General features: G+C 37.5%; 1 protein-coding gene across 9 annotated transcripts in view; it reads right to left on the bottom strand.

Moving 5' to 3' along the window:
- Positions 1-358: 358 nt before the first annotated feature.
- The window catches only part of LOC119082593 (piezo-type mechanosensitive ion channel component), a 75953-nt gene continuing 50594 nt past the window's right edge, over positions 359-25717 (bottom strand). For 7 of the 9 annotated variants that reach the window (XM_037192135.1, XM_037192142.1, XM_037192141.1 and 4 more), the window contains 24 exons: positions 25177-25316; positions 23054-23203; positions 21030-21063; positions 20682-20789; positions 20480-20613; positions 20325-20407; positions 19889-19993; positions 16333-16404; positions 14062-14166; positions 13227-13365; positions 13045-13161; positions 9837-9946; positions 9727-9783; positions 9583-9669; positions 9324-9482; positions 9115-9262; positions 8841-9055; positions 8492-8777; positions 8179-8426; positions 7942-8123; positions 7676-7878; positions 7329-7618; positions 7117-7258; positions 359-2461 (listed from right to left, as the gene is read on the bottom strand). In XM_037192135.1, the coding sequence (XP_037048030.1) occupies positions 2279-2461; positions 7117-7258; positions 7329-7618; positions 7676-7878; positions 7942-8123; positions 8179-8426; positions 8492-8777; positions 8841-9055; positions 9115-9262; positions 9324-9482; positions 9583-9669; positions 9727-9783; positions 9837-9946; positions 13045-13161; positions 13227-13365; positions 14062-14166; positions 16333-16404; positions 19889-19993; positions 20325-20407; positions 20480-20613; positions 20682-20789; positions 21030-21063; positions 23054-23203; positions 25177-25316 (3497 nt within the window). In that variant the 3' untranslated portion in view covers positions 359-2278. The remainder of the gene's footprint in view (positions 2462-7116; positions 7259-7328; positions 7619-7675; positions 7879-7941; positions 8124-8178; positions 8427-8491; positions 8778-8840; positions 9056-9114; positions 9263-9323; positions 9483-9582; positions 9670-9726; positions 9784-9836; positions 9947-13044; positions 13162-13226; positions 13366-14061; positions 14167-16332; positions 16405-19888; positions 19994-20324; positions 20408-20479; positions 20614-20681; positions 20790-21029; positions 21064-23053; positions 23204-25176; positions 25317-25717) is intronic. The other 2 variants (XM_037192143.1, XM_037192144.1) reach the window with 2 other exon arrangements.

The following is a 25717-nucleotide window of genomic DNA, read 5'->3' as shown; positions in this document are numbered from 1 at the left end:
CGAAATATCGATATTTTGATTATTATCGAGATATCGATATTTTGATAATTATCGAAATATCAATTATTATCGATTATCGATATTATTTTTGATAATTTTCGATAGAAAAATTTATCGATAATCGATTATCGATAATCGATAATTATCGATTATCAATATCAATATCGCCCATCCCTACTTCGATGCTTTCACATCATAATTCAAAGAAACTTAGCGCGGTGTAAAAGTACGCATAGTTCGCATTTTGACTGAGTCGCCTAAAGCTTGAAGTGAAAATGATGTTCCAAAATTTGATTTTTATCTCTGCATTTTATCTTTCTGTGGGTGGTGTTCGTGAGTTTTAAACGTTTTTTTTTTGGTATGTAAAGCTATTAACAGAATATTTCTTTTCCGAAGAAATCGAAACCGCTGCTAGCGTAGTCGGTGTTGATGTAAGCGTTGGCGGTACAAAGACCTGTGCACAGGACGGCGATTTGATATACTTGGGAAATGTTGCAACGAAACAATTTTTCGTCTTCAATAATAAGACTTTGGTATGGAAATCACCAGCCTTTATCAACGGTAGCTCGTACACTATTCTTCTCGTTACAAGTTCACTGAGCAGTCGAAAAGTGCTTCTTCAAGGCACCTTTGTTTTGTTGCTCTAGTAGGTACATAACGTGTTTAGTGTGAGGTCTTCAGGTCCCTTCCCAGGGCCAGAAATGCTACAATTCGTCTTAGGTGCTGTAAAAATCGCTTTGAAGAGCGACTGAAAGACGTGTAGACGGTGGAAATGAATAAAATTTCTGGTGGGAATTTTGTAGCCCACAATAATCCGGAGGAATCCCAGGATTTCTTCTACTTTTTTTAACAAATTAATTAGGACGAATTTGCTCTTGTAACATAACCATTACATGCTTATGGACGGTAAAGTGCACTTTACATCACTGTTTGCGACAGTGAAAGTGTACTTACCGTGCACAAACACGTAAAATGTGTCACATCACTGTTTGTTTCCGATCAGATATCATGGCAAGATGCTGTCGGTAAATGCGTTCAGAGCGGAATGGTGCTCGTTAAAATCAGCAACAAGGCCGAAATGGATTTCGTTAACAAGCAAGTTGTGACAAACAAAATAGGTGAGCGCCCTAAGCCATCCAAAAATTTCTTTTTGGTTTTTCGACTCTATTGCTCCGTTCCTCAGGCCCCGTTTGGTTCGGAGCGAGAGATCTAGGCGGTAGAAGTTCATACAAATGGACGACCAACGTAAATGTCGGCTCACAATTGATTGACGTATCGGTCAATTTTTCTGATTTTTTGGTAAACGGCCCATTAGCCTTACAGATGAACTTGGCTGTTTCGAATGACTTATTCCCATCTCCATCATATTTGAAATCGGCTAAACCATTTTGTCAAGCACATACACCATATTATTGAACAAATGGAAGAGCGGTTGCTGCTGGAGTCGCTGCTGGAGTCGCTGCCACGGGAATTATTTCGTTGTAAATTTGTAATATTCGTGACGATAAATAAATTAGTTCGTCTTAGTGAGTAAATGAACGTTTCTGATGAGAAAACAACGACAAAAAATTCGATCGAGTACATTTTATGGGATCGATTGGGGTCAGTGTCGTACTCCACATATTCGAACTCTTCAGAACAGAATGTTTAACGCTGAAAAACAAGAGGGCCAGAACAAGGATTTTTTTAAAATTTTACTGTTAGGTAGTAGGTTTCGAACTGTGGGCCTCATGGTCCACTGGTATGCACATGAGCTCTCCTCTAATTTTAGCGTTTTTTTTTAATTTATTAAATTTCACGACAAAGACATCGATGTCACTACCAATTGATGGAAGAAAAATATAAACAAAAGCGAACACCTCTCCCATAAATCTACTTCTTATCGAACGGCATAAGTTTTGGTATCTCGGATTAATTGATAAAAACACGACTAAAACACGACACCAAGGACAACACGCTTTCTGGGATATGTGTGAAGGGTAAAAAGTGCATTTGATTTTCGTTTTATGTGTAAATTCTACGACTGTTGAAAAGCTACAAAAATATATTTTGTTTTTATGACAATATTCCCTGATACACTGAAGACTTGTTTTGGTAATTAAGACACTTAACGACATTCATTTACATCCGATTAGTGAAATGCTTAAAAACTAAATTTTCTTCTTCCGTTTTTGTGTTTCTTTCTTCACCACAGAAATGACTCAAAATTCACTTAAGTTACAAAATAAAATTAAAAAAAAATTGTATCTGGCACGTGTGTCAAACCACGAGGTAACGTTTACTGTTTCTTTTTGGATTCGTTATCCAATTCCTCATTGCCTTCACTGCTTTCTGTGTCGTCATCATTCGACTGTTCATCGGCCGGTCGCGTCCATTTTATCATTGTTTCCGGCGACCGGTAGAGGAATATTAATTTGGCAAACAGATCTTCTTCCAGCGAGAATTCCATGGATTCTCGAACCTGTTGAGAAGTAAAATTTGTTTTAGTCAGTAGTCGTCCATAAATCCAGTCTCCCTTGGGACAGGATTGACAGGGACACGGTTCTACATGTAAAATTTAATTTTTCGTAAAAAGAAAGGGGACACGATAGAAGTAGGATGGGAACAAAGAAAATGATGGGAGGACAAGTAATGACTACTTCAGATATAACTAACTAGTTATGGCGTGTCATAAAACCATACAACAAGCAATCGATATGTTGTCCAATTCCGAAAGAAATATCTTAGCGCGACTGAAGTTCTCCAAGATTTTTCTTTGTAAAATGTTTTTGTCAGTGAAAGGTTGTGGAACAAAAAGTTTTTCCGGAAAATTGTTTTTCTAGCCGGAAAACCCATTTATGGGTAATTCCAGCTCATTTTAGACTTTTCGAAATATTTTCACCAAATGAAAACTGATTTCAGCAAACTTTTTTTTTCCGTGAAAGCTGTTGACCAGACGCGTCGTTTAAGCCCCATATTAGGTCGGTGGCCAAAAATCTCGGGGAGATACCACCATAAAAATGTATGCTTGTTCTTATCAAATTTTTGAAAATTCTTGTTTATTTCACGAAACCTGAACCGATTTCACTAAACTTTTTTTTTGCTGAAAGTTATTGACAAGACGCGTAGTTTGACACCAATATGAGGTCATTGGCATAACGTCTCGGAGAGATATGACCAAAAAGTGTTTGTTTGTGTTCGACATTCCGAGATATTCTCAATAAATCTCAAATTATTTCTGTAAACCTGTTTCCCTGTAAAAACGAACGCTATAATTCCACAATGACACCAGATGACACGAAATTAAATTTTTAGAAGATTTTTGGTTCATTCTGCTTCGAAGGTAAAATCACCTCGACCCAAACGTTGCCAAAATTACATTTTTAGACCTGTACGAAGTACTGGGGTCTTATAGGTTTACGCATACGTTTGTAACACGTCGAATTGGACTCCTTGAGTAAGGGGAAACCTATTGTGGTTGTCCAGAGATGCCAAATCAGCAAGAAAAAAAATGTCCGTCTGTCCGTCCGTCCGTCCGTCTGTCTGCACGATAACTTGAGTAAAACGCATCCGATTTTGAAAATTCTTTTTTTTCCCGTTTGGTAATGTCAAAAGACAGGCTAAGTTCGAAGATGAGTGATTTTAGATCGACCCCTCCTGAGCTGGGGCCCAATAAGTACTTTACGGTTTTTCGAAGATATCTCCGGACATTTAAACGCTATACTCGTAAATGATACATCGAATGAAAGATATTTACAATACCGATCGACAAAAAAAAAGTTTATGGAAATCGGATGACCGACTTGTGAGTTAGACCCCTTGGTGTGAAACAGGCACAGGGCGGCAAGCAGTTTTTGCTTGTAGGTCGGCCACATTTGAACATATTTCGTTCGTTTTAGCTTTATTAGATAGCTATTGACCGTACCAATCAGGGAATTTTTTTTTTATGAAATTATGTTCTCCGGAGCGTGAGCTAGGTCTCTTGGAGTGAGCTCTTATCTGGCTACTCGGCCGTACAGTGAACGTGGAGTATTTTGTCAATTATCTCGAGTAAATTTTGACCGAATTTCATGAATTTTTTTTTGTTTGAAAGGTATTAACGAATGTAAAGCGTCGGTACTATTTTCGGTCTCCTAACAAAATGGCTGCCGGTGGCCATATTGGATTTTAATAAAAGTGATATATCTTGGGAAAAATGATACTTAGAGAGTTTCTGTTAACATGGAAATAATTTGTTATGTGTGTGGGGTGTTTCAGGCACTCCATATATGGACATCTATATATATCTATATTCACCTTTATTGAGCTATATACAGGCATATAGAGCTATATAATAGCATATTCATCTGTGAAATGTTTATTTATAGGAAAATATAGGTAAATATAGCGGAATATAGCTGTTTAAATAGGAATTTATGAAAGTTGACTTCGTACGGGGCTGTCTATATTGCCTCCGGCAATTTATTTGTTGATGATTAGCAAGGCAAAGAGTGGATAATGCAAGTGATTTTAAAGCGCGAATAGCTTTTCAGCAGAGAAGAAAATGAAGTAAGAGAAATGAAGAGTTTCACATTAAAGGCTTTTGATACGAATAGGTGTTTCGTACGGGTCGGCGTTAGCTATGTTTTCATATAAAAACTGAAAATCGGTGTCATTCGAAAGCTACAGCATATGACTTCACGAGAAAAATAACTTTGGCTCGATCAGGTTAGTTGGGTGAGTAAAGTAGATGAAAACAGCTTCCCAGTGATGATAAGTGTCATCCTCGAATTTTAATTTGTCGAGGTTATCTCGAAAAAATTTTCAACCATTTTTAGCCCCGTACGAAGTACAAAGGGGCTTATAGGATTACGATGCCGTGTGTAATTGATGGAATTCGAAGCAGACGGTAAGGGCAAAGTGTTTGCCTATGTTCATAGATGACGAATCCGTAATAAAAATTTGTGCCGGCTGTCCGTCTGTCTGTCACGTCGATATCTTGAGTAAATCAAATCCGATTTCAAAAATTAGTCGAAATAGTGAGGCTAAGTTCGAAGATGGGCATATTCGGGTCGGCCCTTCGTGAGTTAGGGCCACCTAAGTGATTTAAGGTCTTTTGGTGATATTTATGGCAAAATAAACGATGGAAATGTAAATGACACGGCAAATGATAGGTATTGTCAATACCATTCCAGGAAAAAAAGTTTTTTAAAATCGGTTGAGTGGACCGTGAGTTAGGGCCTTAGAAGTGAAATGCTACTAGGCCCTATGTGTATTTCACATATAACTTGAGTAAATTTCATCCGTTTTTCGTAATTTTTGTTTCATTTGGAAGGTAATCAAAGGCCGAATAGAATGTTGTTGAAAAAATTTTTAAATTTGGGTCCTCGGACTGAGGCCGATACTAGGCCCTTCAAAAAAATAAAATTTTAGGGCGATTTGAAATTTTTGTTTCATTTGAAAGGAACGTCGTACGGGGCTTCGTAATTGCGCTATGCGCAATTTGTAAGATGTACACATTACATAATAATTTTACTTTAACTACATTAACCGGCGCAATAGGCTTACGGTCAAAGTAGGGTGACAGACGCACTAGGGTCACGTACGCAATAGATATACGGGTTTGTACGGGGCTCAGTCGCAGCAAACGCTCCGACTGTTCTGATGGCTCGTTTTAAACGGTTTTGAGCCAAAGCAACATTTTCTGTGGAGTAACAACCACCAATTGCGAAAAAAAATATTTCTGGCTATTAATGACCACCGAAAAATATCACTTTTTTAGACATATCTCCCACAAATTTTGTGCTACCAACCACATATTGGGCTTAAACTGCGCGTCTTGACCATAGATTTCAGGGAAAAAAAAAGTTTGCAGAAATCAGTTTAGATTTGGTGAAAATATTTCAAAAAGTCACAAACGTGTAACGCAACTAACCGCCGACTTCTTCGATCACACAAGTCACACTTCGCAGGCTAAAAATTCCAATTCTTGTGGGTATGAAAGCACTGGGTCTCCTGAGTATTAGAAAATTTATAGATTGATTTGTTACCGCAAAACATAGCCAACACAGCTCACTTTATGCCTCAGAAATGACGAAATTTGTAACGTAACTGACCCTGGAGCTACCCTTACATGAAAACCTTGAAAGTCGAATATCTCCGAAATATCTCAAGTAGCTGATTTCAGCCGGTCGGCCATGATACATGTTCAGCAGCCTGAAATATGGCCTGGGACCACGGTTTTTTTAAGTTTTTTCTGGATCTATTAACGGTGAGTAGCTTTAATTTGGGATACTTCTTCTAGTGTTTCTTGCGCAGACATTTCATCACCACTTCCCATCTCCTTCATTTCTGTTCAAGGATTATGAAAAGTTCCATTTTTGGGATGTCTTTGACGATTTTCCATATGAACATTGCAATTTACTTCTAATTTACTTTGTATTGCTGGGGTAATATGCCACTGGTACCCCAGCAATACAAAGTAAATTAGAATTACGATACCACATGCCAGCAATACAACGATCTTTTTCGTGCGATCTCGATCCCTTTAAAATTACGTATGTGACTGTTTGAGGTGTAACTCATCCAAGATAATGTCTAACACTGACGTTCCTACTACTTCTTTGTTCTAGACACAAGACATTTCTTATGTTTTTGGTCATTTTTTCGGCAATTTTTACAATTTTGAAGTCACCAGAGGTCAGTTCCTAAAGAGAAGTGACATCATCATGGTCCTCTATCTTCCATATTCTACAACTGCTGAGAATTCAGTCGTGAGTCGGGTTTAATGGCTCGCTTCCATTGATGGTTAACATAACAGCAGGTCAGTTCATAGGGGGAAAAACCAGGAGGAAACCAGAAGAAATGGCTGAACTCCCTGCAGTTCAGGAAAAAAAGTTGTTCCATCGGTAATGAGACATACTTCCCAGAATAGAATAAAAATTTCAAAAAGATGTTGTAGGTTTGGAGATGTTCGACTTGAAATGTATAAGGGCTTTTCCGGCTGGAAAAACAACTTTTAATTTTCCGGAAAAAAATTTGTTCCACAAGTTCATGGAACAACGAAAAATCTTAACGAACTTTTGGCCAATTGCACAAGTACCTGTCCAGCACGAATAATTTCAATCTAAAATTGTTCAATCGAATCTGTGCACTTACCAGGTAAATATCCAAACACAACTGAAGTATTCGATCAACGAATGGCAATTCTGTGTACATGATGTTCATACTGCCTCCGGAGAACATTGATCGGAATATTCTCGATGCGAAGAACACAAACGTTGTGTAGATGCCGATGACGCTGAATCGAAGAAAGAAAATCAGAATCGATCGCCGTAACAGATCGTAAAACGCTCAATATCTCAACTTACCCGCCGGCCGTGAAAATACTCAACGTTTCCGGGAACAATTTGTCATTGAATGTGTACAGCACCAAATTGTGAGCACAGTCAGCGTGCGGTAGCTTTGCAAATAAATCTCTGTAGATGCGATCATCGCACACTTCTAGCACTTCCCACCAAATGGTTGAACCGGCAGTTCCCGAATGCATTTGCAGCGAAACGTTTCGGTAATCGGCATCCTTGGCTTTCTGCACCTCTTCGTCGGCCTGTGTGTCGCTCATCAGTTGCGGAATAGTTCTCAAGTCGCCGATGTTTTTCACCTGTAAATGGAGGATGATCAACATGTCGTCTAGTCGTCGTCGTCATTTTTGATTTACCTTTAAGAATTTAGGGAACAGCTTCGGTAGTAACAGTCTCTCAGAACTGTTCTTTCCTTCAAGCATCCGGATTAGAGCATCCCGTATCATTTGATCGTCTTCCTCGATCACATACGAAGGCTCCATCGATATTGTTGGCAGCATTTTCTCATTGTACGTTTTTCGTGTGACAGAGTATTTGTAACGGACTTTCAATGTTGCGTCTGCAGAAGCAAAAAAAAGACAAAATTCCGGAAATGACCGACAATGTTATCAAAATGACTCACTTCTGCGCAGATCCTCAATCAGCCGTTGTAAATCTGGTGGCGATATAATCCACAGGGCCGTTGAGTTTGATCCTAAATTAACAGCAGCTATGTCCAGACTCTCATAGTTCGACAGGAAGGTCAGCGCGATTTTATTCTTTTTGTACGTTTGCGTCAGATCGTCAAACTCGTTGGGCGTAAATCTGAAATGGGACGGTTAATTGAGCGATCTTCGACTATTGTTCTCCAAATTTTTACTGGAAAATTTTGCTCGATTGCGCCGTCATTCGATACACTGGTTCATACGGTCCGATCTTCAGTTCGACAGAAATTTCCAAAGGAATATTTGCTTCGCCAACAGTGTTTCCTAAAGCGAATAATGCCAACGGACCCCATATCAGTGCGATGACGACTAACAAAAATCCACCTCCCATAACGTATTTAACCAGTGGACGTTTTGCTACGCCTCGAGGTGCTGGGAAATCTTCTTCCATTTGGCGTGAGCACTGCAAACGTTCGATTAAAATAGTAAAGTTTCGCTTATCGGACACAGAATCGACGTTCGTGGTACCTTAATTTCGTAAATATTCGCGAAAATGTCTTCCATTTTCAGCCACTCAAACAGTGGCATTGTCGTGTCGGTCCATATCCAATCCATCAGGGCTCGAAGTTCAAATAAGAACGGCGTCAACATGTACACTTTGAACGCTCCCAAATTGAAGATGGAGAATCGTTTGGTGATGCAATTGCCCAAAATCCGTCTCGGATAACCGCATCGTATTTGATAAGCCGACAACAGGAAGTAGACACATTTGAACATATAGTAGACGATTGGCGGTGCTTTAGCGTTGAAACTCCTGCAAATCGTTACGTGAACAGGAGATTCCCGTTGAGAAATTGAACAGAAAAAAAACACGAACCGTTCGCTGAGCGCTGGCACTAAGAAGAACAGCCAAATGTGCATTCCAATGACGGTGATGAATTGGAATATGATCTTGCCAATCAAATTCTTTCTCAAATACAGCGCACGGTCAACGATTATGAATACGAATTGGAGAAGTAACATGATCAAAAAGGCGACCGGAATCTTATTTTCTTCCACATATGCCGCAACGCCGCCGTCCCCTTGTGATGACTAGAACGATATACCGATTTATAGCCAAGTTTGTAGACGTAAGCCGGAGTTGAACTCACCCCGAATGCCGTGAATCCGAACAGAAGGACAAAGAAATTGGTGAAATCGCACAAGAAAATGTACACGTAAACGTCGGCTGTAACTCGGTTGGTTGGAGTCAACAGCTTGTGGAAGAACGTTGTACAGGACGAACAGTATTTCTTAGTTCTGCGAAACGAAATTGTGTCATGTAATCCATATCAATCGATGGTTATGCAACAGTTCATACCTTACGATTGCCTTCTTCTGCAGATATTTATAGTCAGTCTGTGGATCACCGTCATCGACTTCGTTTACAAGTTTAACATCATCAGCAGTGCTATCGTTTTGGTCTGGACTGGGCAGTGCTAACGAAATACGACCTTGTTGTACTATCGCTGTTTGTACTCTGGAAATGGAATAAACGATGAAGGAAATAAGGGTGCAAAGGCTGCACGGTAACAGCTTTCATCGTCAGAATCTTAAAATCTCTTAGGACAGAAACTTACACTTCTTTCGTATCTCGGCCAACATTCTCTTCGTAATCATCGTCATCGGTCGTCGATCGCCAAATTCCCATTTGCTTCTGAATAAACCTAAACAGCAAGAAAGTGTTACACACCAACATGTTAGAACATTCAGATTCAATTTACCGATGGAAGAAGACCACCATCAATAATGCCAAATCGAAGGCCGCATAGTTCGGTTTCCTTAAAAATTAAATGGTTGTTAAGCTGTCCGATCTGCAATGTCTATTTCTTACCGTTCCAATCCAATTATTCGAGGTATTGCCAGTGGATTGTTCGGTGCGATTGGTGCAGAGTTTCTCCAGAAGAATTCGAATTGGCACAGACATTTTATTAGGACGACGACCTGTTGGTGAGAGATTTGATTTGTTTAGAGACATCACTAACAGACTTTTCATGCAGTCTGGAGAGTCTGGACCACCGCCCTACCGTGACTTCCGAACCACGCCTTGAAGTATGCAAATACTCTCTGAGGAAAGTTAGGTACTAATTGATAACTCGCCTATATGTAGGCTTGACATATGCACACAAATTCTAATTCATGCGTCGTACGAGTCATTGAAAGTGTATACATCGTTACAGCAACCAAACATGCTGCAACTACCCAAATTATGAAGTTTGATTGAATTTTAGGACGTTACCATGGCGAAATGGATTGGTAAAATATAGGGAAACTGATGTAAGGTTAAGGTGCCCCTTTTAAGTGGGACTTCTTCGGATTTCACAGTATGCGACCGAGCCGAATCCAAGCATATTAGAGACTATTATACGGGTCATTGAACATTCCGAACTGCTGGCACAGAATTTAAATATTTTAACTCACTCAGCCCCTGGTAATTGTGAGTAAAATAACTTATGTAATTGTTTGGAACTTTGTATCCCCTTCGGCTCGAGCTGCAAACGCCACACTCGGTAAAATAAAAAGTTCCAAACAAAGACTCATTTTGTGAAAATCATTCCTAGCATACAATGTAAAGAGTCTGTCGCTAATTTAAACAAAAGAATTAACTTTACAACTCAGCTTCCGGTTGGTTCTTGTTCACTCAGCAACAATTTTATAGTTTTATGCTCAGACAATAAAATGCTCCACAGCGAAGTGATTTGCGCTAAAGATAAACATTTTACAATTTGACTGCTGCCACCGTTTACGTTGGGATATAAAAATGCTTGTATCTCACACTGGTACTGCAGTTAACATTTTTGAGTTCTACTAACCGAACGTTTGATTAAAAATGAAGAAAATATTGTTGATTTTACTCGCAGTGACCTTACTATCACAGTTTCGTGTAAGAATATTGAGACGTCGAAGAGATCGACGACTAAAAAATATTTAAAAAAAAAATTATTTTAGGAAAGTACAGCGAAAACTAGCAAGGCCGCTGAGAACTTCACCCACATTAATCCGGATAAATGTCCAGAAAAACGATTAAAACGATCGGCTGATGTTGATACCGTCGTTAATCGCATCAAGTCAGCTCTTTCCGGCGATGTGATCCAGCCAGTTACGGAAACATTGAGAAACTTGGAGCAACCGAAACCGAAAACATTTTGCCAGAGGCAACAATGCTAGGAATAGTTGACGAATTGTATTGTTGAAAATAAAAATTAATTGCGCATCCATCAAAGGTATATTGGTGTGACTTTTCGAAGTTCAGTTTGGCTAAGGAACAGAGGCTACTTCTTGGCGAAAATTTACAATCCCAACAAAAATCTCTTCGAGAAAAGTGTGACGCAGTCTTTGAAGTACAATTTCTAAAATGAATGATATCGCTAGAGTTGACGCTTTCAGCTTCGTTACGCAAAAATTAAATTTTACACCCAATTAGTTCAAACAAGCTGACTTAGTTTTATCTCATCATCTGCCAAATAATTTTTACCAAACAAAATTTGACTGGAAACAACCAAAATTTTACCAAAAAAAATCTGCGTCGCATGTGGCAGATAAATTTTCTTGCTGGTCTGTTCCTGAACATTTGCCACTTTGCGACGCAGATTTTTTTGGTAAAATTTTGGTTGTTTCCAGTCAAATTTTTTTTTTTTTTAAATTATTTGGCAGATGATGAGAAAACCTAAGCCAGCTTGTTTGAACTAAAATTGGGTGTAAAATTTAATTTTTGCGTAACGAAGCTGAAAGCGTCAACTCTAGCGATATCATTCATTTTAGAAATTGTATTTCAAAGACTGCGTCACACTTTTCTCGAAGAGATTTTTGTTGGGATATCAGTCGTTTTAGAAGTTTTAAAACACAGCTTTTTATAACAGTTTATAACAGAAATTCGGAAATTTGGCGAAAATCGAAAATTTGACGAAAATCGAAAATTTGACGAAAATCGAAAATTTGACGAAAATTGAAAATTTGACGAAATTCGAAAATTTGACGAAATTTGAAAATTTGACGAAATTCGAAAATTTGACGAAAATCGAAAATTTGACGAAAATAGAAAATTTGACGAAAATTGAAAATTTGACGAAATTCGAAAATTTGACGAAAATTGAAAATTTGACGAAAATCGAAAATTAAACGAAAATCGAAAATTAAACGAAATTCGAAAATTTGACGAAGAAAGTAATTCTCTATCTGCCACCATTCAAGAAATATCTCCAAAACCCCAATTGGCCCACCCATTTCCAACTTTCGACATTTTTCACATATGCCCCTCTGTTCTACTCGTAAAACTCTGAGACTTTGCCGAAGAAAGTAACTCTCTATCTCTCATAATCGCAAACATATTAGTCCTTTCATCCTACGCTCGAGTAGCTCAAAATTTGGTCACTCTAATCACTCTAGCTCAAACGAATCTGACCCGATTTTTTAAATTATTTTTTTGTTCGAATCGTGTTACGAATACCTTTCATTTGATGGGTCGCACGCCTCTGTAGGTTTCAATACAGCTAAGCTACAGCCGAAAACGCGTTCCCGACCCTCGAAAACCACACTCAGAAACCACTTCGAGGCCAATAAAACAAAATTCTGGTTTTTCCTGGGGTAATGGCGTATCACGTTTTCATTTTTATGCCCACCCTGAGGTTCCTGCAAAATTTCATGGAGATTGGCTGACTAGTTTCCGAGATAGACAGATAGACAGATAGAAACATACAGAGTAAGTTGAAAGATTTTGATTATTTGGGAAAAGTCAATTTGGTGCATTTTCTATCAAAATGACCAACTTCAAAACGATGTATCTCCGGCAATTTTAAACCTACATAGTCGAGTGATAGCTCGTTTTGCTCGTATTTGAAGCGAGAATAAGATAGAATAGGATTTGTGGTGATACAGGCTAAAGGAAAGAAATTTTCGCCTATATATAGTTGCCGCGTCTCAAAAAAATTTCTTCGTTCTTTTTTTGGAAGTTAGACTGCGTCAAGTCCTCCGCTATCGCTCCGGACATGATCTCAAATGTTCGTAGGAATAAATAGTTATTGATCCCAATATGTCGTACTCACCTGTGTGTAAGCTATTATTGTGACCCAAAACGTTTTCGATGGTCGCGGCACAGCCAGTGTTCCCCATAGGAATACCATGAACGGAATCGGTAACGCAAGAACGCTTGCCGAAGCAACCTGAATCCAATAGAAATTACAAAATCAAAAACACGGCCACAGCGGATGGGTTGAGTTAAATTTACCATATTGATGAACACCATCAAATAGCATACCAAATCAGTGTTCGAGATCAGAGCAAACCATAGGGCCGAGATGAATTCCGTTAGCAATGAATGCTCTTGTGTGTAGAAGTCTTCTTCGATTTCGGAAATGTCTTTGATGCTAATTGAAAGGTTTCGAAGAATTTTTGAGTTGGTTTTTTTAGGAGATTTTAGAAGAGCAAAGCTGAAACGTTTCTCTTTGAGCGGAATCAGAAGCATGCTTACAACAAAATGGGATTAAAATACGAATCAACAATTAAATTTTCTTGTACAGTTTCAGCACAACTCAGAGACTGTGCTGAAGCCTACGATCAAATATTTACAGCATTCGGTTTTAAACGAACGGTAGAAAGTTTTCCGAAAAATGTTTTCATATTTATAACAAACGAAGTGTTTTAGGCACTGCTCCAGCTATTAAAAAATTTGCAAAAGATTGAAGCATTTCTATAAAAACACGAAAGTCTCGATACCTTGCTTGGGGACATTCAAAATATACGTCCACGACCCTCCCATATGTACGGATGTTACCATTTCCAATAGCCTTTTCCTGGTTCCTGAATTGACGATGATTATTTTGAATGTCCCCGCGTATTAGAGCCACAACAATTAAGACATCAATGTTCGATTGTTCACTATGCTTGCTCTAAGCTCTATACAAAGTGCACTAAATTAAAGTTCATCTGAACGAGTGAATAATTTTAAAGAAGGTGAACAGTGAACAGAAACTCATAAATGAACAGAAACGAAAAAGTGAGCTAAAACACGAAACATACGAACATGAACAAGCTACATCCATTTATTGCAATTGTTTTTATACCTGTCTGTGTCATCTTTGGAAGGATATTTGTGTAAGGAATCATCTAATCCACGTTCCAGTGATGGTGCCAAGATCCTAATCTCAGGCACCACACTTGTTCTGCGTCTGTTATATACAGAAAAGCTTCCTAATTTATACAGTAATTTTTATAGGAAATATTGAGTTCAACATCAACACTTTGGTGTCTGAGAGGGTCGAAGGAACGTCAACCAGTTTTTAGTTGTTAAATGAAAATAATTTAGCCATTTCGTACATGTTTGATATTTGAGTCATTCCAAAGGTTTAACAGCCGAAGGTCTATTTTAAAATTCTGAATTGGTACCGAAATTGGGCACTTTGGAAGTAATCACGCAGAAAAAGACGAATTTTGAAACCCTCCCTGCTGTTTTGTATAGAAAAACATTACAAATTTATGAAGCGGACGTTCTTGTCTGTTCATCTTCCTCCGTAGAAACGTACGTAATACACAGAGTACATCCGACCGTGTTGCTAAGCTGAAACTCCGTATCGCATTTGTGTCCTTGCTTTTAAAGAGCTTTCGAGAGCTTTAAGCTTCTCTTGTATTCCACTAAAATATTTCATTTTTAGCCCCGTACGAAGTACGAAGGGGCTTATAGGATTACAGTGCCGTGTGTAATTGATGGAATTCGAAGCAGGCGGTAAGGGCAAAGTGTTTGTCTGTGTTCATAGATGACGAATCCACAATAAAAATTTTGTCTGTCCGTCTGTCCTTCTGTCTGTCTGTCACGTCGATATCTTGAGTAAATCAAATCCTATTTCAAAAATTTCGAAGATGGGCGATTTTGGGTTGACCCCTCCCGAGCTGGGGCCCCATAAGTGATTTAACGTTTTCCGAAGATATATCTGGCCATTTAAAGGCTACACTGGTAAGTGATACATCAAATGAAAGGTATTTACAATACCTATCGACAAAAAAAAAGTTTATGAAAATTGGATGACCGACTCGTTTGTTAGACCCCTTGGTGTGAACTAGGTGCAGGGCGGCAAGCCGTTTTTGCTTGTAGGTTGGCCAAATTTGAACGTATTTAGATGGATTTTGCTTCAATAAATAGGTATTGACCGTACCAATAAGGGAAAAAACAGTTCATGAAATTCGGTTCACCGGAGCGTGAGCTAGGTCTCTTGGAGTGAGCTTATATGAGGCTACTCGGCCGTACAGTGAAGGTGGTGTTTTTTGTTAATATCTCGAGTAAAATTTGACCAAATTTCATGAATTTTTTTTTGCTTGAAAGGTATTAATAAATGTGAATCGTCAGTACTATTTCAGGTCTCCTAATAAAATGGCCGTCGGCCGCCATTTTGGATTTTTGTAAAAACAATATAAATCGGTGAAAATGATACTTACAAAGTTACTGATCAGTGGGAAGTGATTGGTTATGTGTGTGTGGTGTTTCAAGGATCCCAAATATGGATATCTATATATAAATATATATAGCTATATTGAGCTATATTGAGCTATATAACGGTGTAGATAGTTCTTTTGAGCTATATACTAGCATATTTATCAGTAAATTGTTTATTTATAGGTAAATATAGGTTAATATAGGACTGAGGAAATTTTAGGTCAATTTTAAATTTGTGTTACGTTTGGAAGGAACATCGTACGGGGCTTCGTAATAGCGCTGTGCGCAATTTTTAAGACGTACAAATTTCATACGAATTTTACTTTACCGACGGTTACGGGCGCAGTAGACTTACGTTAAGAGTAGGGCGACGGACGAACTAGGGTCACGTGCGCAATAGATGTACGGGTTCGTACGGGGCTCAGTCGCAGCAAACGCTCCGACTGTTCTGACGGCTCGTTTCAGTGGAATCCAAAAGAAGCTAAAAGCTCTCGAAAGCTCTAAAAAGCACACATACAATGCGATACAATGTTTTGGCTTAACACGACAAACTTACACTCGTACTCACACGAGCTACAATTTACGCATTAAAACTGGTTGACATTCCACAATAAATACGAATTTTTTTCTACTCTTTCGACACTTCAGTCTAGTCAAGACCGAAAATGGCACTAAAAACTCGGTGATTTTCACTCAGCTAATTAGCAAAGCAAAGTTGAAGGAGAAATTGCTACACTAAATTGTACAAAAGATTTTCTTTTTTTTTTGTTGTTCTTTGGTTGGCACATACTTTTCAATTAAAATGTTTTCTAAGTGTCCATTAGGTGGAAATTTACTAGCTTCATAGACTACATTCTACATGTCAATATATCTGGGTGGTTTAATAAAATTGCTTAAAACTACTTACTCTTCTTCAGGTGATTTCTCTTCCTTCTTCGTCGAAAACATTGTTGGTCGCAATAAATGGGCAATCGTAGTTCTGTGAAATGAAGAGAACATTAGTTTCCTTGAGACGGGCAGCTGTTCAAGTTCTCTTAAGGAATAATTTTACAATTTTATTTACATCTGAAAATAGTCAAAAGGGCGGCATAATTTAAAGCAAACTGGTTAGGGTCTGACTGATGAGGTCTTATATAGCAAAAAGCATGTTCAAAACAAATGAGGTAAGAGATTTCTGAAATCAATCTCTGAAAATCTTCGATCAAATGAAGTAATAGTTTGAATAGTAAAGCTGTTAAGATGCTTGCCATCTGTGACAGGTTAAACTGGAATAGTTATTTGTTCAACGAGGGAAGAAAATTTGGAAATTGCATTTTTAGGGTGTTGTTTGTGGCCGGAGCGTATCGAGGGCCACAATTCACCCGAGAAAATACAATTTCCAGCTTTTCTTCCCGAGCTAAACACAACGTTTTTCATAACAAATGCTTCCGAAGTTTCAGCGTTGTGAAAAACAAATTGGAAAGAAGCGAGTTTCGAGAGTAAGGACCTTGCCAGTTCTCGTTTTTTGAACTCCAATGAACTTTGCTGGACTCGTACAATTGTGTTCATATTTAAAAAATAGCGCGCCCAGAGAATTACTTGGTACTGAAGCTAAAACAACAACTAGTTGTTCATAAAATTAATAAGGCTCGGAATCGGCTGACATAGATCAAAAAATACCTTTACGTGAAACGTCAGGTCAGGTCAGATTTTTATTTTTGAAGAAACCTAAACTGACCTGAACATTATTGAAACCTGACAGGTTTCAGGCTGACCTGAAATTTTCATACAAATTTTCAGGAAACCTTTCAGGTTTCAAGTCAGGTCTGACGGGTTCAATATATTCAGGCTTTGGTTAAATTCTGGTCAAGTCAAAATTGACGGAATCAGGCTCAAGTCAAAACAGGTTCGTGTATTTTCAGTTCAGGTTTCGGATAAATCTGCCCTTTTTCTAGCTTTAATAGTTATGTGTATGCTCTGTTACCTTCATTACAATCTCATAAATTTACAAAATTCAACAGAAAACGTCTGGTGAATTTCGTAGTATTCCTGAAAATGTAATGGCTGGAATGAGCCACATTAAATGTGTTTTAGGTAGAGATGAGGCGACATAACGACACGGTCAATATCGTCAGGAACGATATTATCGTTTTTTAGACGATAGTATCGTCTAAAAAACGATAGTATCGTTTTTTAGACGATACTATCGTCTAAAAAACGATATTATCGTCCAAAAAAATTTCATCCAGGACGATAATATCGTTTACAATTATAAATTTTAAAATATTTTCAGGACGATATTATCGTTTTCTTGACGATATTATCGTTTAAAAAAACGATAATATCGTTTTTAAACGATAATATCATTTTTTTGGACGATACTATCGTTTTTTTGATGATACTATCGTCTAAAAAACGATATTATCGTTCAAAAAACGACAATATCGTTTTTTTGACGATAATATCGTCCTGGATGAAAATATCCGCTTGACGATATTATCGTTATTTTCTTTTTCTGAACAAATTTATCGTCATTTTGGACGATATTATCGTCCTGGGCGATAATTTTTGAGACGATAATATCGTTCTGGACGATAGTATCATCCAGAACGATAATATCGTTTTTAATTAATTTATTTTTTTTAAATTTGAGACGATAATATCGTCCAGGCGAAAATATCGTTTTTAATTTATTTAAAATAAAAATTCTAGACGATAATATCGTCCTGGGCGATATTATCGTTCTGGATGGTTGTTGAAGACGAAACACAAAATCTTGTAGATAAACACCTTTTTATAGACGGCAAATATATATTAAAAATTGAATTATTTGGTTCCGTAAATTTAAATTGTATATAGAAAAATTACACAGACTAATTATGAGACGATGCGAGAAAAAAAATTAACTCCTAAGTTCCGACACCGTTCCGGCGCCCGGCTCGCATTGCGGCCCTCCGCTTCGCTCCGGGGCAATGGGCCGGGTCGCTCGGCGTGTTAAAACGCTTTTTATGTACAATCAAAGTTGGTATTCATTTCGTAAAAAGATGAATTATTTAGGGACGAACTAAACGCCTTTTTTAAACACTGATGTGTAGGTGATTTCCTCTGACAATTGTTTTTCGATATTTTGGAAGAGAATTCGGTTCTTGCTGCACCTCTGAGTAAAATTGAGATCTGGACAATATTACCACCCAAAACTAAACGATAATATCGTCCTGGGCGATATTATCATTTTTTTAAACGATAGTATCGTCCTGGACGATATTATCGGTTAAAAAAACGATAATATCGCCCAGGACGATATTATCGTTTTGGACGATATTATCGTACAGAAAACGAAAATATCCATTAGATTTTCTAGAACGGTAATATCGTCCAGAAAACGATAATATCGTTTTTTGAACGATAATATCGACAAGAAAACGATGCTATCGTCCAGACAATATTTTAGAATTTTTCAATTTAGACGATATTATCGTCCTGGATGAAAATTTTTTGGTCTAAAAAACGATAATATCGATTTTGAGACGATACTATCGTCCAAAAAACGATATTATCGTTTTTTTGGACGATACTATCGTCTAAAAACTTTTAGACGATAGTATCGTTTTTTAGACGATAGTATCGTCCAAAAAAACGATAATATCGTTCCAGACGATATTGACGGTGTGGAAATGTCCCGCCACCTTAGGTACAATATAAACACCAGAGGACTCTGTCTCGTCTTTCTAGTCTTACAACTTAACGATTTGATTCAAATAGGAACGGCGGCGATCCTAAAGTGGAACAGTGTGCGACTAAATGTGCTCTACATTATACAGATTGAGAACGAAGGGAGACACTCAATTAACAATCGCACAGCAATAACTAGTTTCCATTGACTGTGAAGCCCTCTGTAAAACTCAAAAATGAACATTTTGAGGAAACACTCAAACACAAAGCAACAACGTTGCGGAAACATACTTTCTATTTACATTTATTTACAACCAACTTGACTTGATTTTGAACGATCTACTATTTTGAATGATTCTACAATAGTTATTCGTGATCATTAAGCCTTGTCGACCTGAGCCAAAATGTTACCGAATGTAAGTGATATTACTAGACCTCCATTTTAAGCTGGTTGCGCTATGATGTTTTACTAATGCAGTGTTCATTTGGAACAAGGTTTGTTAGAAATGTTGTAACGAATGGATGTATTTAGTGTTGGTTGTTTTGGTAGGGAATGTTATACTTCGTACTTACGCATTCAAAATTAATATTTTGTACTTTGATGGCGAAATGACAATCTCTTATGGTTCACAGTATCGCAGTGAATAACGTTCTCGCACTAGTGCGACATCAAAGTACAAAAAAATAATTTTTGATCCAAGTAACGAAAAGTGGCCGTTTTGAACACTGCTATTCGGATCTCACTCGGATCTCACAATCCCCTTTCCGTTACTTGTTTGAATATTTGTGACAATTTGTTGCAATAAAATTACCCATTTTCTTCATCATGCACGATTTCACTGTCGTCATTGACTTGTGTTGTGGTTAATTCACTAGTGCTAGGTGATGGGGAATCTCTAATTTGTGGTGTGGATTCACTAAAAACACAATAAATCAAGCAAAATGGTTTTTCAACTTAAAACAGAAAAGTAAAATGAAAATTGTTGGTTGATTCGGTCACTCGTTGCCCGGTATATTTACAGTAAAAAAGCTGCAATTTTCAAACTTTGTATTATTGGAAAATTCAAAGTGTTTCATTTAAGGTCAGGTTAAAGCGCTTTACTGTCGAAAATGTTTAATCTGGCCTTAACGAAATTATATTTACAGTTCAAATTTAGACTGAAGGATTCTGTTGACGGTGGGTTGGTAGTGTCGGTCACACAATCTTTTTTTTACACAAAAACTTTCGAATTTAATTGTTTAACATACCCTCGTGTTCGTAATATCGACGGAAGTGGTGCCCACATATTACCAGAACCAATTCTATGTCCTTGTCCGAAGTCTTTTTCAGCCTTGAAATTGGTTTTTAAGAGAAAATCATTTTGCTTTGAAAATATCCGCCGATCATTCTCCGACGCACTTACTTTCAGGTCTTTCTTCTCCTTAGCCAATACCTTCGTCACATATCGATAGTTGCGTGACATTTTGTACAGTCGCAATGTGATGGAAACCGTTAAACCGGATATGAAGGAGACGATGGTAGACAAAAATGATTTTTCTAAAATGCAGAGTGGTTCCACACGTTTTTTAGACGAATTTCTCAAATTACGATGTAAGTTCACAGACCTGCTTTGGCGGTATCACTGGGCTCCGATAAATCGTCATCGATAGCTTCCATTATTTTTACCGAGGCACGACTCGGTCCTGGTTTCTGACCGTCAGGTTGATCATAGTCTGAATGAAATAGAAATGATTAGGGTCCACCGTTAGTTCAACAGTCCCACTTTTCTTGCTTCGGGGCCGAAAGTGAGGGAATTAAAAAAAAAATTCTCGTGACTTCCTCCCTTTGCATGAAACGTTGGATACGTATCTGTCTAGGATGATTCAGCTTAGGCACTGTTGTCTCTATCGGGCGAAATTTCTTAAAAACCGATCGACCCAGACAGTTACGTAAATAACTATTGCATCGCTTACCATCATCTCCTTGATCTTTCGGAGTGCCCGTGACCTGTAGATTCATTCGAATTGAATTATTGCGAGAAAAATATTTTCGTATAAAATCCAGTGCATCAAGAAAAGCGGTGTTGAAGAACTAGCTTTCATAAAGTTTTCAATGAACCCGATGTATTTAACAAACAGACTACCGGTACGAAGGAAGCACGACAGAGATTCAGGGTGATTATGTATTGAATTGAATGAATTGAATAGTCAGCGTTCACAAATTAGAATTTTAAATTTGGAAATCCAAATTCAAATTTTCAAGCAAATTACACAGAAGCTAAATGCACAATTCGAAACACAACGGTGCATTTGATATGGGTTATGGCACTTCCTTATGGCTTTATGCTTTTCTTAAGATTCACTGTAGTTTTCAAATTTTCGAAGACAATCAAAGAAACTTAAAGCTCCTCCGACTTTTCGAGTTAATTCATTTAGAGGGATTCTTTTGAAAAACAGAATCTTCAAATCGGACGCATTTTCCATTGGACTTTTTTATATGTGCCTGAATTGGTATTGGTCCCTAGAACCTAAAACCACTTTCAAAAAAATTCTTCGAATCTTGTGTGGCTGGATGGAGGTGATCGAAAACTGAAAACATGGACTTTTCTTACAAAAATTTCTCCAGTTACACGAGCCGTACAGGGTCGTGTGGGGTGTCATTAGAAAGGTGATTGCATGTACTAATGGGAAAAATAGGGTCTTGTTGGGTTTAAAATTCATCCACACTGAGATATGTGCAGTTGAAGTTTTCAACCGAAAAAAGACTGACAACTTACACTTTTCTTACAGAAATTTCTCGAGGTACACGAAACGTACATGATCGTGTGGGGTGTCATTTGAAAGGTAATTGCAGGTACTTTTAGGAAAAATAGAGCTTACAGAAGTTTGGTAGCATCTTCGATGCAATATAAGCTTTTAAACATTTTAACTTCACATAACTCATCGTAGATGCTACCAAACTTCTGTAAGCTCTATGTTTTCTAAAAGTACATGCAATTACCTTTCAAATGACACCCCACACGACCATGTACGTTTCGTGTACCTCGAGAAATTTCTGTAAGAAAAGTGTAAGTTGTCAGTCTTTTTTCGGTTGAAAACTTCAACTGCACATATCTCAGTGTGGATGAATTTTAAACCCAACAAGACCCTATTTTTCCCATTAGTACATGCAATTACCTTTCTAGTGACACCCCACACGACCCTGTACGGCTCGTGTAACTGGAGAAATTTTTGTAAGAAAAGAGCATGTTTTCAGTTTTCGATCACCTCCCACCAGCCACACAAGATTCGAAGAATTTTTATGAAAGTGGTTTTAGGTTCTAGGGACCAATACCAATTCAGGCACATATAAAAAAGTCCAATGGAAAATGCGTCCGATTTCAAGATTCTGTTTTTCAAAAGAATCCCTCTTAAGTTGGTTGTGTTGATGCGATTAATCATTGTCTATGAACGTAAGTTCAAATGAAATTATTGTAACATCAACCAGGAGGTGGAGTTGACGTTAGTAATTGTCAGGATACGGAATCTTGAATGACTACGAAGTTATAAAATCTGCTGAAGATCGGGATCGATCGATACAATCGAGTGATCTGGATATCGTATACGATCAGGTTCATTACAACACCAAATACAGCTTCTTTAGTAAGCGAATGTTCAGCTATCTTGATTAGCGATAGTTTTAAAGAATAAATTTGAAAGTTCAGCGACAGCAAATTGTCGCAACACTCCTTCGCTAGTCAAAATGTCTCAACATTTCGCTGAATTTATCTAAAATTAATTAAAAATTTTGTGCGTGAAGAATTGAAGAGATTGCGTAAGAGGATAAAAATATTACAAGAACCGATAGCATGCAAATACAAATATTACTTAAAACATGAAACTATAGAGTGAGTTAATGTTAATGTTAAAACATACAAGAAAAGAAGAAGAAAAACAAACAAAACAAAAAAACAAACGAGCTTCTAAGTATGCCAATATACAATAATTAGAAAACTCACTAAACCGCTTGCTGAATGTATTGGTTCTGAATGTGTCGCTCGAGGATCCTTGGTATGGGTGGGTTCTTCAGGAAGGGATACACATCTCAGTTTCAAGGCTTTTGCACTGGACGCAGCCTGACGTTGTGCTTTTGTTTTACCGACAATTACCTGCGTTGTTGGATTGTTTTTGGTTTTTTTTGGGGGGATATAACACACAATTAAAAACATTGAAAAACAAACACAACACCAAATTTGGAAGAAAAAAAATAATTTACATTTTTTGCCTAAGTTAATCAAAGTTACGAATCACATCCCCCTCACATCGCATTTATTTCCATTAAAAAAAAAACCGGAGAACTTCAGGAACAGGGATTTGGATTAGGCGATCCTTTCATATACAGTCAGGAGCTAACGAAGACTTTGAAGTTTAGCACAGATGTCTTACAAAGCAAGAAGCGATAGAATTCAAATTAGTTTACGCGTTGAGACGACTGATAGCGACAGAATATCTTCTGTAATCTGCGAATGTAATGTCGAGTTTACATTTTGGTTTTTCAAAGAAAGTAGCAAAGTATCTCGTCAAAAGCTTTTTACTACCTGCCTCATGCGAAAATTGACCATTACATAGCAATTTGCCTCCTGTGGAAATGATCCATTACGTGTCGACTATTTTCGGTTATTTTTTTTTATTTTCTTATGAACTTTCGCATAGAGCAGGTAGTAAACCAGAATACATTGGATGCTGCAACGTAATGAACTACTTTCGTGACATCCAATGTAACCCACTATTACTAACAAGAATTTAGTTTGGCGTATTGTTTCATAGGCATTTAGGCATTTTATGCTGAACCACCAAACGTTAGATTGTAACTAACTATTTAACTAAGTGGGGAAGGTAAAACAAATAGAAAAATTTTGAAGGATTTTATGAAACCGATTGATATTCTGTGGTAGATAGGAAAGCTCCTACTGTTTGGCAAATAAACATGAAACGAGAATGATTCTACGCGATTGTTAGGAATTCCGCGAGTGTTTCCACTGTTCAAACTGAAATGAATTGAGAGGACCAAATATTGGTGGTTCTTCTTGATCGTGAATGGTAAATTGAATTGGGATCGAGAAATTGAGAAAAATTCCATGAATTCAATTCACTGAAATGAATCTAGCAACCTCTTGAATTGAAAATGGTCAACGTAGACCTAGACGTTGCCTTAAATACGAGGTGCTTGTGTGAAACAGATTCAGAATAAACATGAACGTTAAACGGGCAGCATGCCCTAATAGAAGTGTTTCATTCTCAAGTAGAAAGAATTTAGCTTTCTGGCACTGACAAAGTGCGGGGAGAATATCCCTACCAGTGGCTAGAATTCTGTTGTTAGTGTAGCTGTACCGGCCTATATCTAAAATTTCGTACAGCGATCCTTATTGATGACGTTGATGAGTTAGAAATTACATTTGATTATTTAACGATGTCATTTATCCGTAACTACAACAAAATATCAACGAAATGAGCCGGAAAATTAACATGTCTACACGGGCATTCCATTTCCAAAATCGATGAAATTGAAGTTTTATTGGTGAAAAATTCGAGAAACCTTTTGCAGACGGCTGTAATATATGATAGACGGGCCCTCAAAATGCATGTTAAAAATTAATGAAGTAAAAGATTTTCTTGCAAATATTTCGATCCAATGAAGTACCAGATTCGATATTATGCTGGTGATGTGTTTGCCGTCTGTCAAAGGTTAAATGAGGTTGTCTGATGCGGGGCTAAATATTGATATCTTCACCACGAAACATGCTTTCACATTAAATATTATTTAAACAAACCGAAACTGAATTCAATTCGAAATTAGTCATGGTGTCATGCAGGAACATTTCGATAAAAAAGAAAATAATTTACATTCAGAATCCAAATTTTTGGCCACATAAAATCGATAAAATTGGTTATGTCACCACGTGGAAATGAAAACTTTTAGTCAAAAATCGAAAAACCAAATTGTTTCGAAACATTTCAAATATCTCAAAAGTTTTCACCAAAAATCTTCGGGGGGGGAGAAAATCTTTGAAACCATTGACTCGAAAGTCACACTTATGGACAAAGCTGTGTTTTTGGGACAACGATAATGTTCAATTCATACCTCTTCGAATGTCCTTCTCTTCGAAATGTTTCTTTTTAATATGTCGTCTTCAACAGCTACGCTCGGTTTCTCATGCAACAAATTTAGTTCCAAATTTTCGTCCATATCCTCGAACAGATAATAGTCTCCAGAGAGGATGGCTAAAAAGGAATTGTTTTTGTTAAAGTAATTTATTGGATAGAGGTTGGACGATATGTACAAAATCTTTTTTGGAAGCAGTGCAGTGTTAGAGGCAGAGAAAGTTTTCTATTTTTCACTATTTAAATTTGAAAGAGAGATTTGTTTTAAACATATACAACCTAAGTTCTAAACATGAAGAATTGGCAATTATTTTAATAGTTTCTTTGATATACACTATCAGCGGTACTTATATCTACACAATATTTGCGTGAGGAAGTCAAAATTCCCTTACTCGAAGCCTAATTATTTACTCAAATTAACGAAAATTCAACTGTTTATCCTTAGTTATTTATGTCACCGAGTGGTAAATGTTTTTTAGGCACTAGATGTCTAGATTGTCACTCGAGGCCGCAACAGAGAG

Source organism: Bradysia coprophila, unplaced genomic scaffold (genome assembly GCF_014529535.1).
Source record: "Bradysia coprophila strain Holo2 unplaced genomic scaffold, BU_Bcop_v1 contig_476, whole genome shotgun sequence".
Lineage (NCBI taxonomy): Eukaryota > Metazoa > Arthropoda > Insecta > Diptera > Sciaridae > Bradysia > Bradysia coprophila.
Note: the sequence above shows the minus strand (reverse complement) of the source record. Positions and strands in the feature narration are given on the sequence as shown.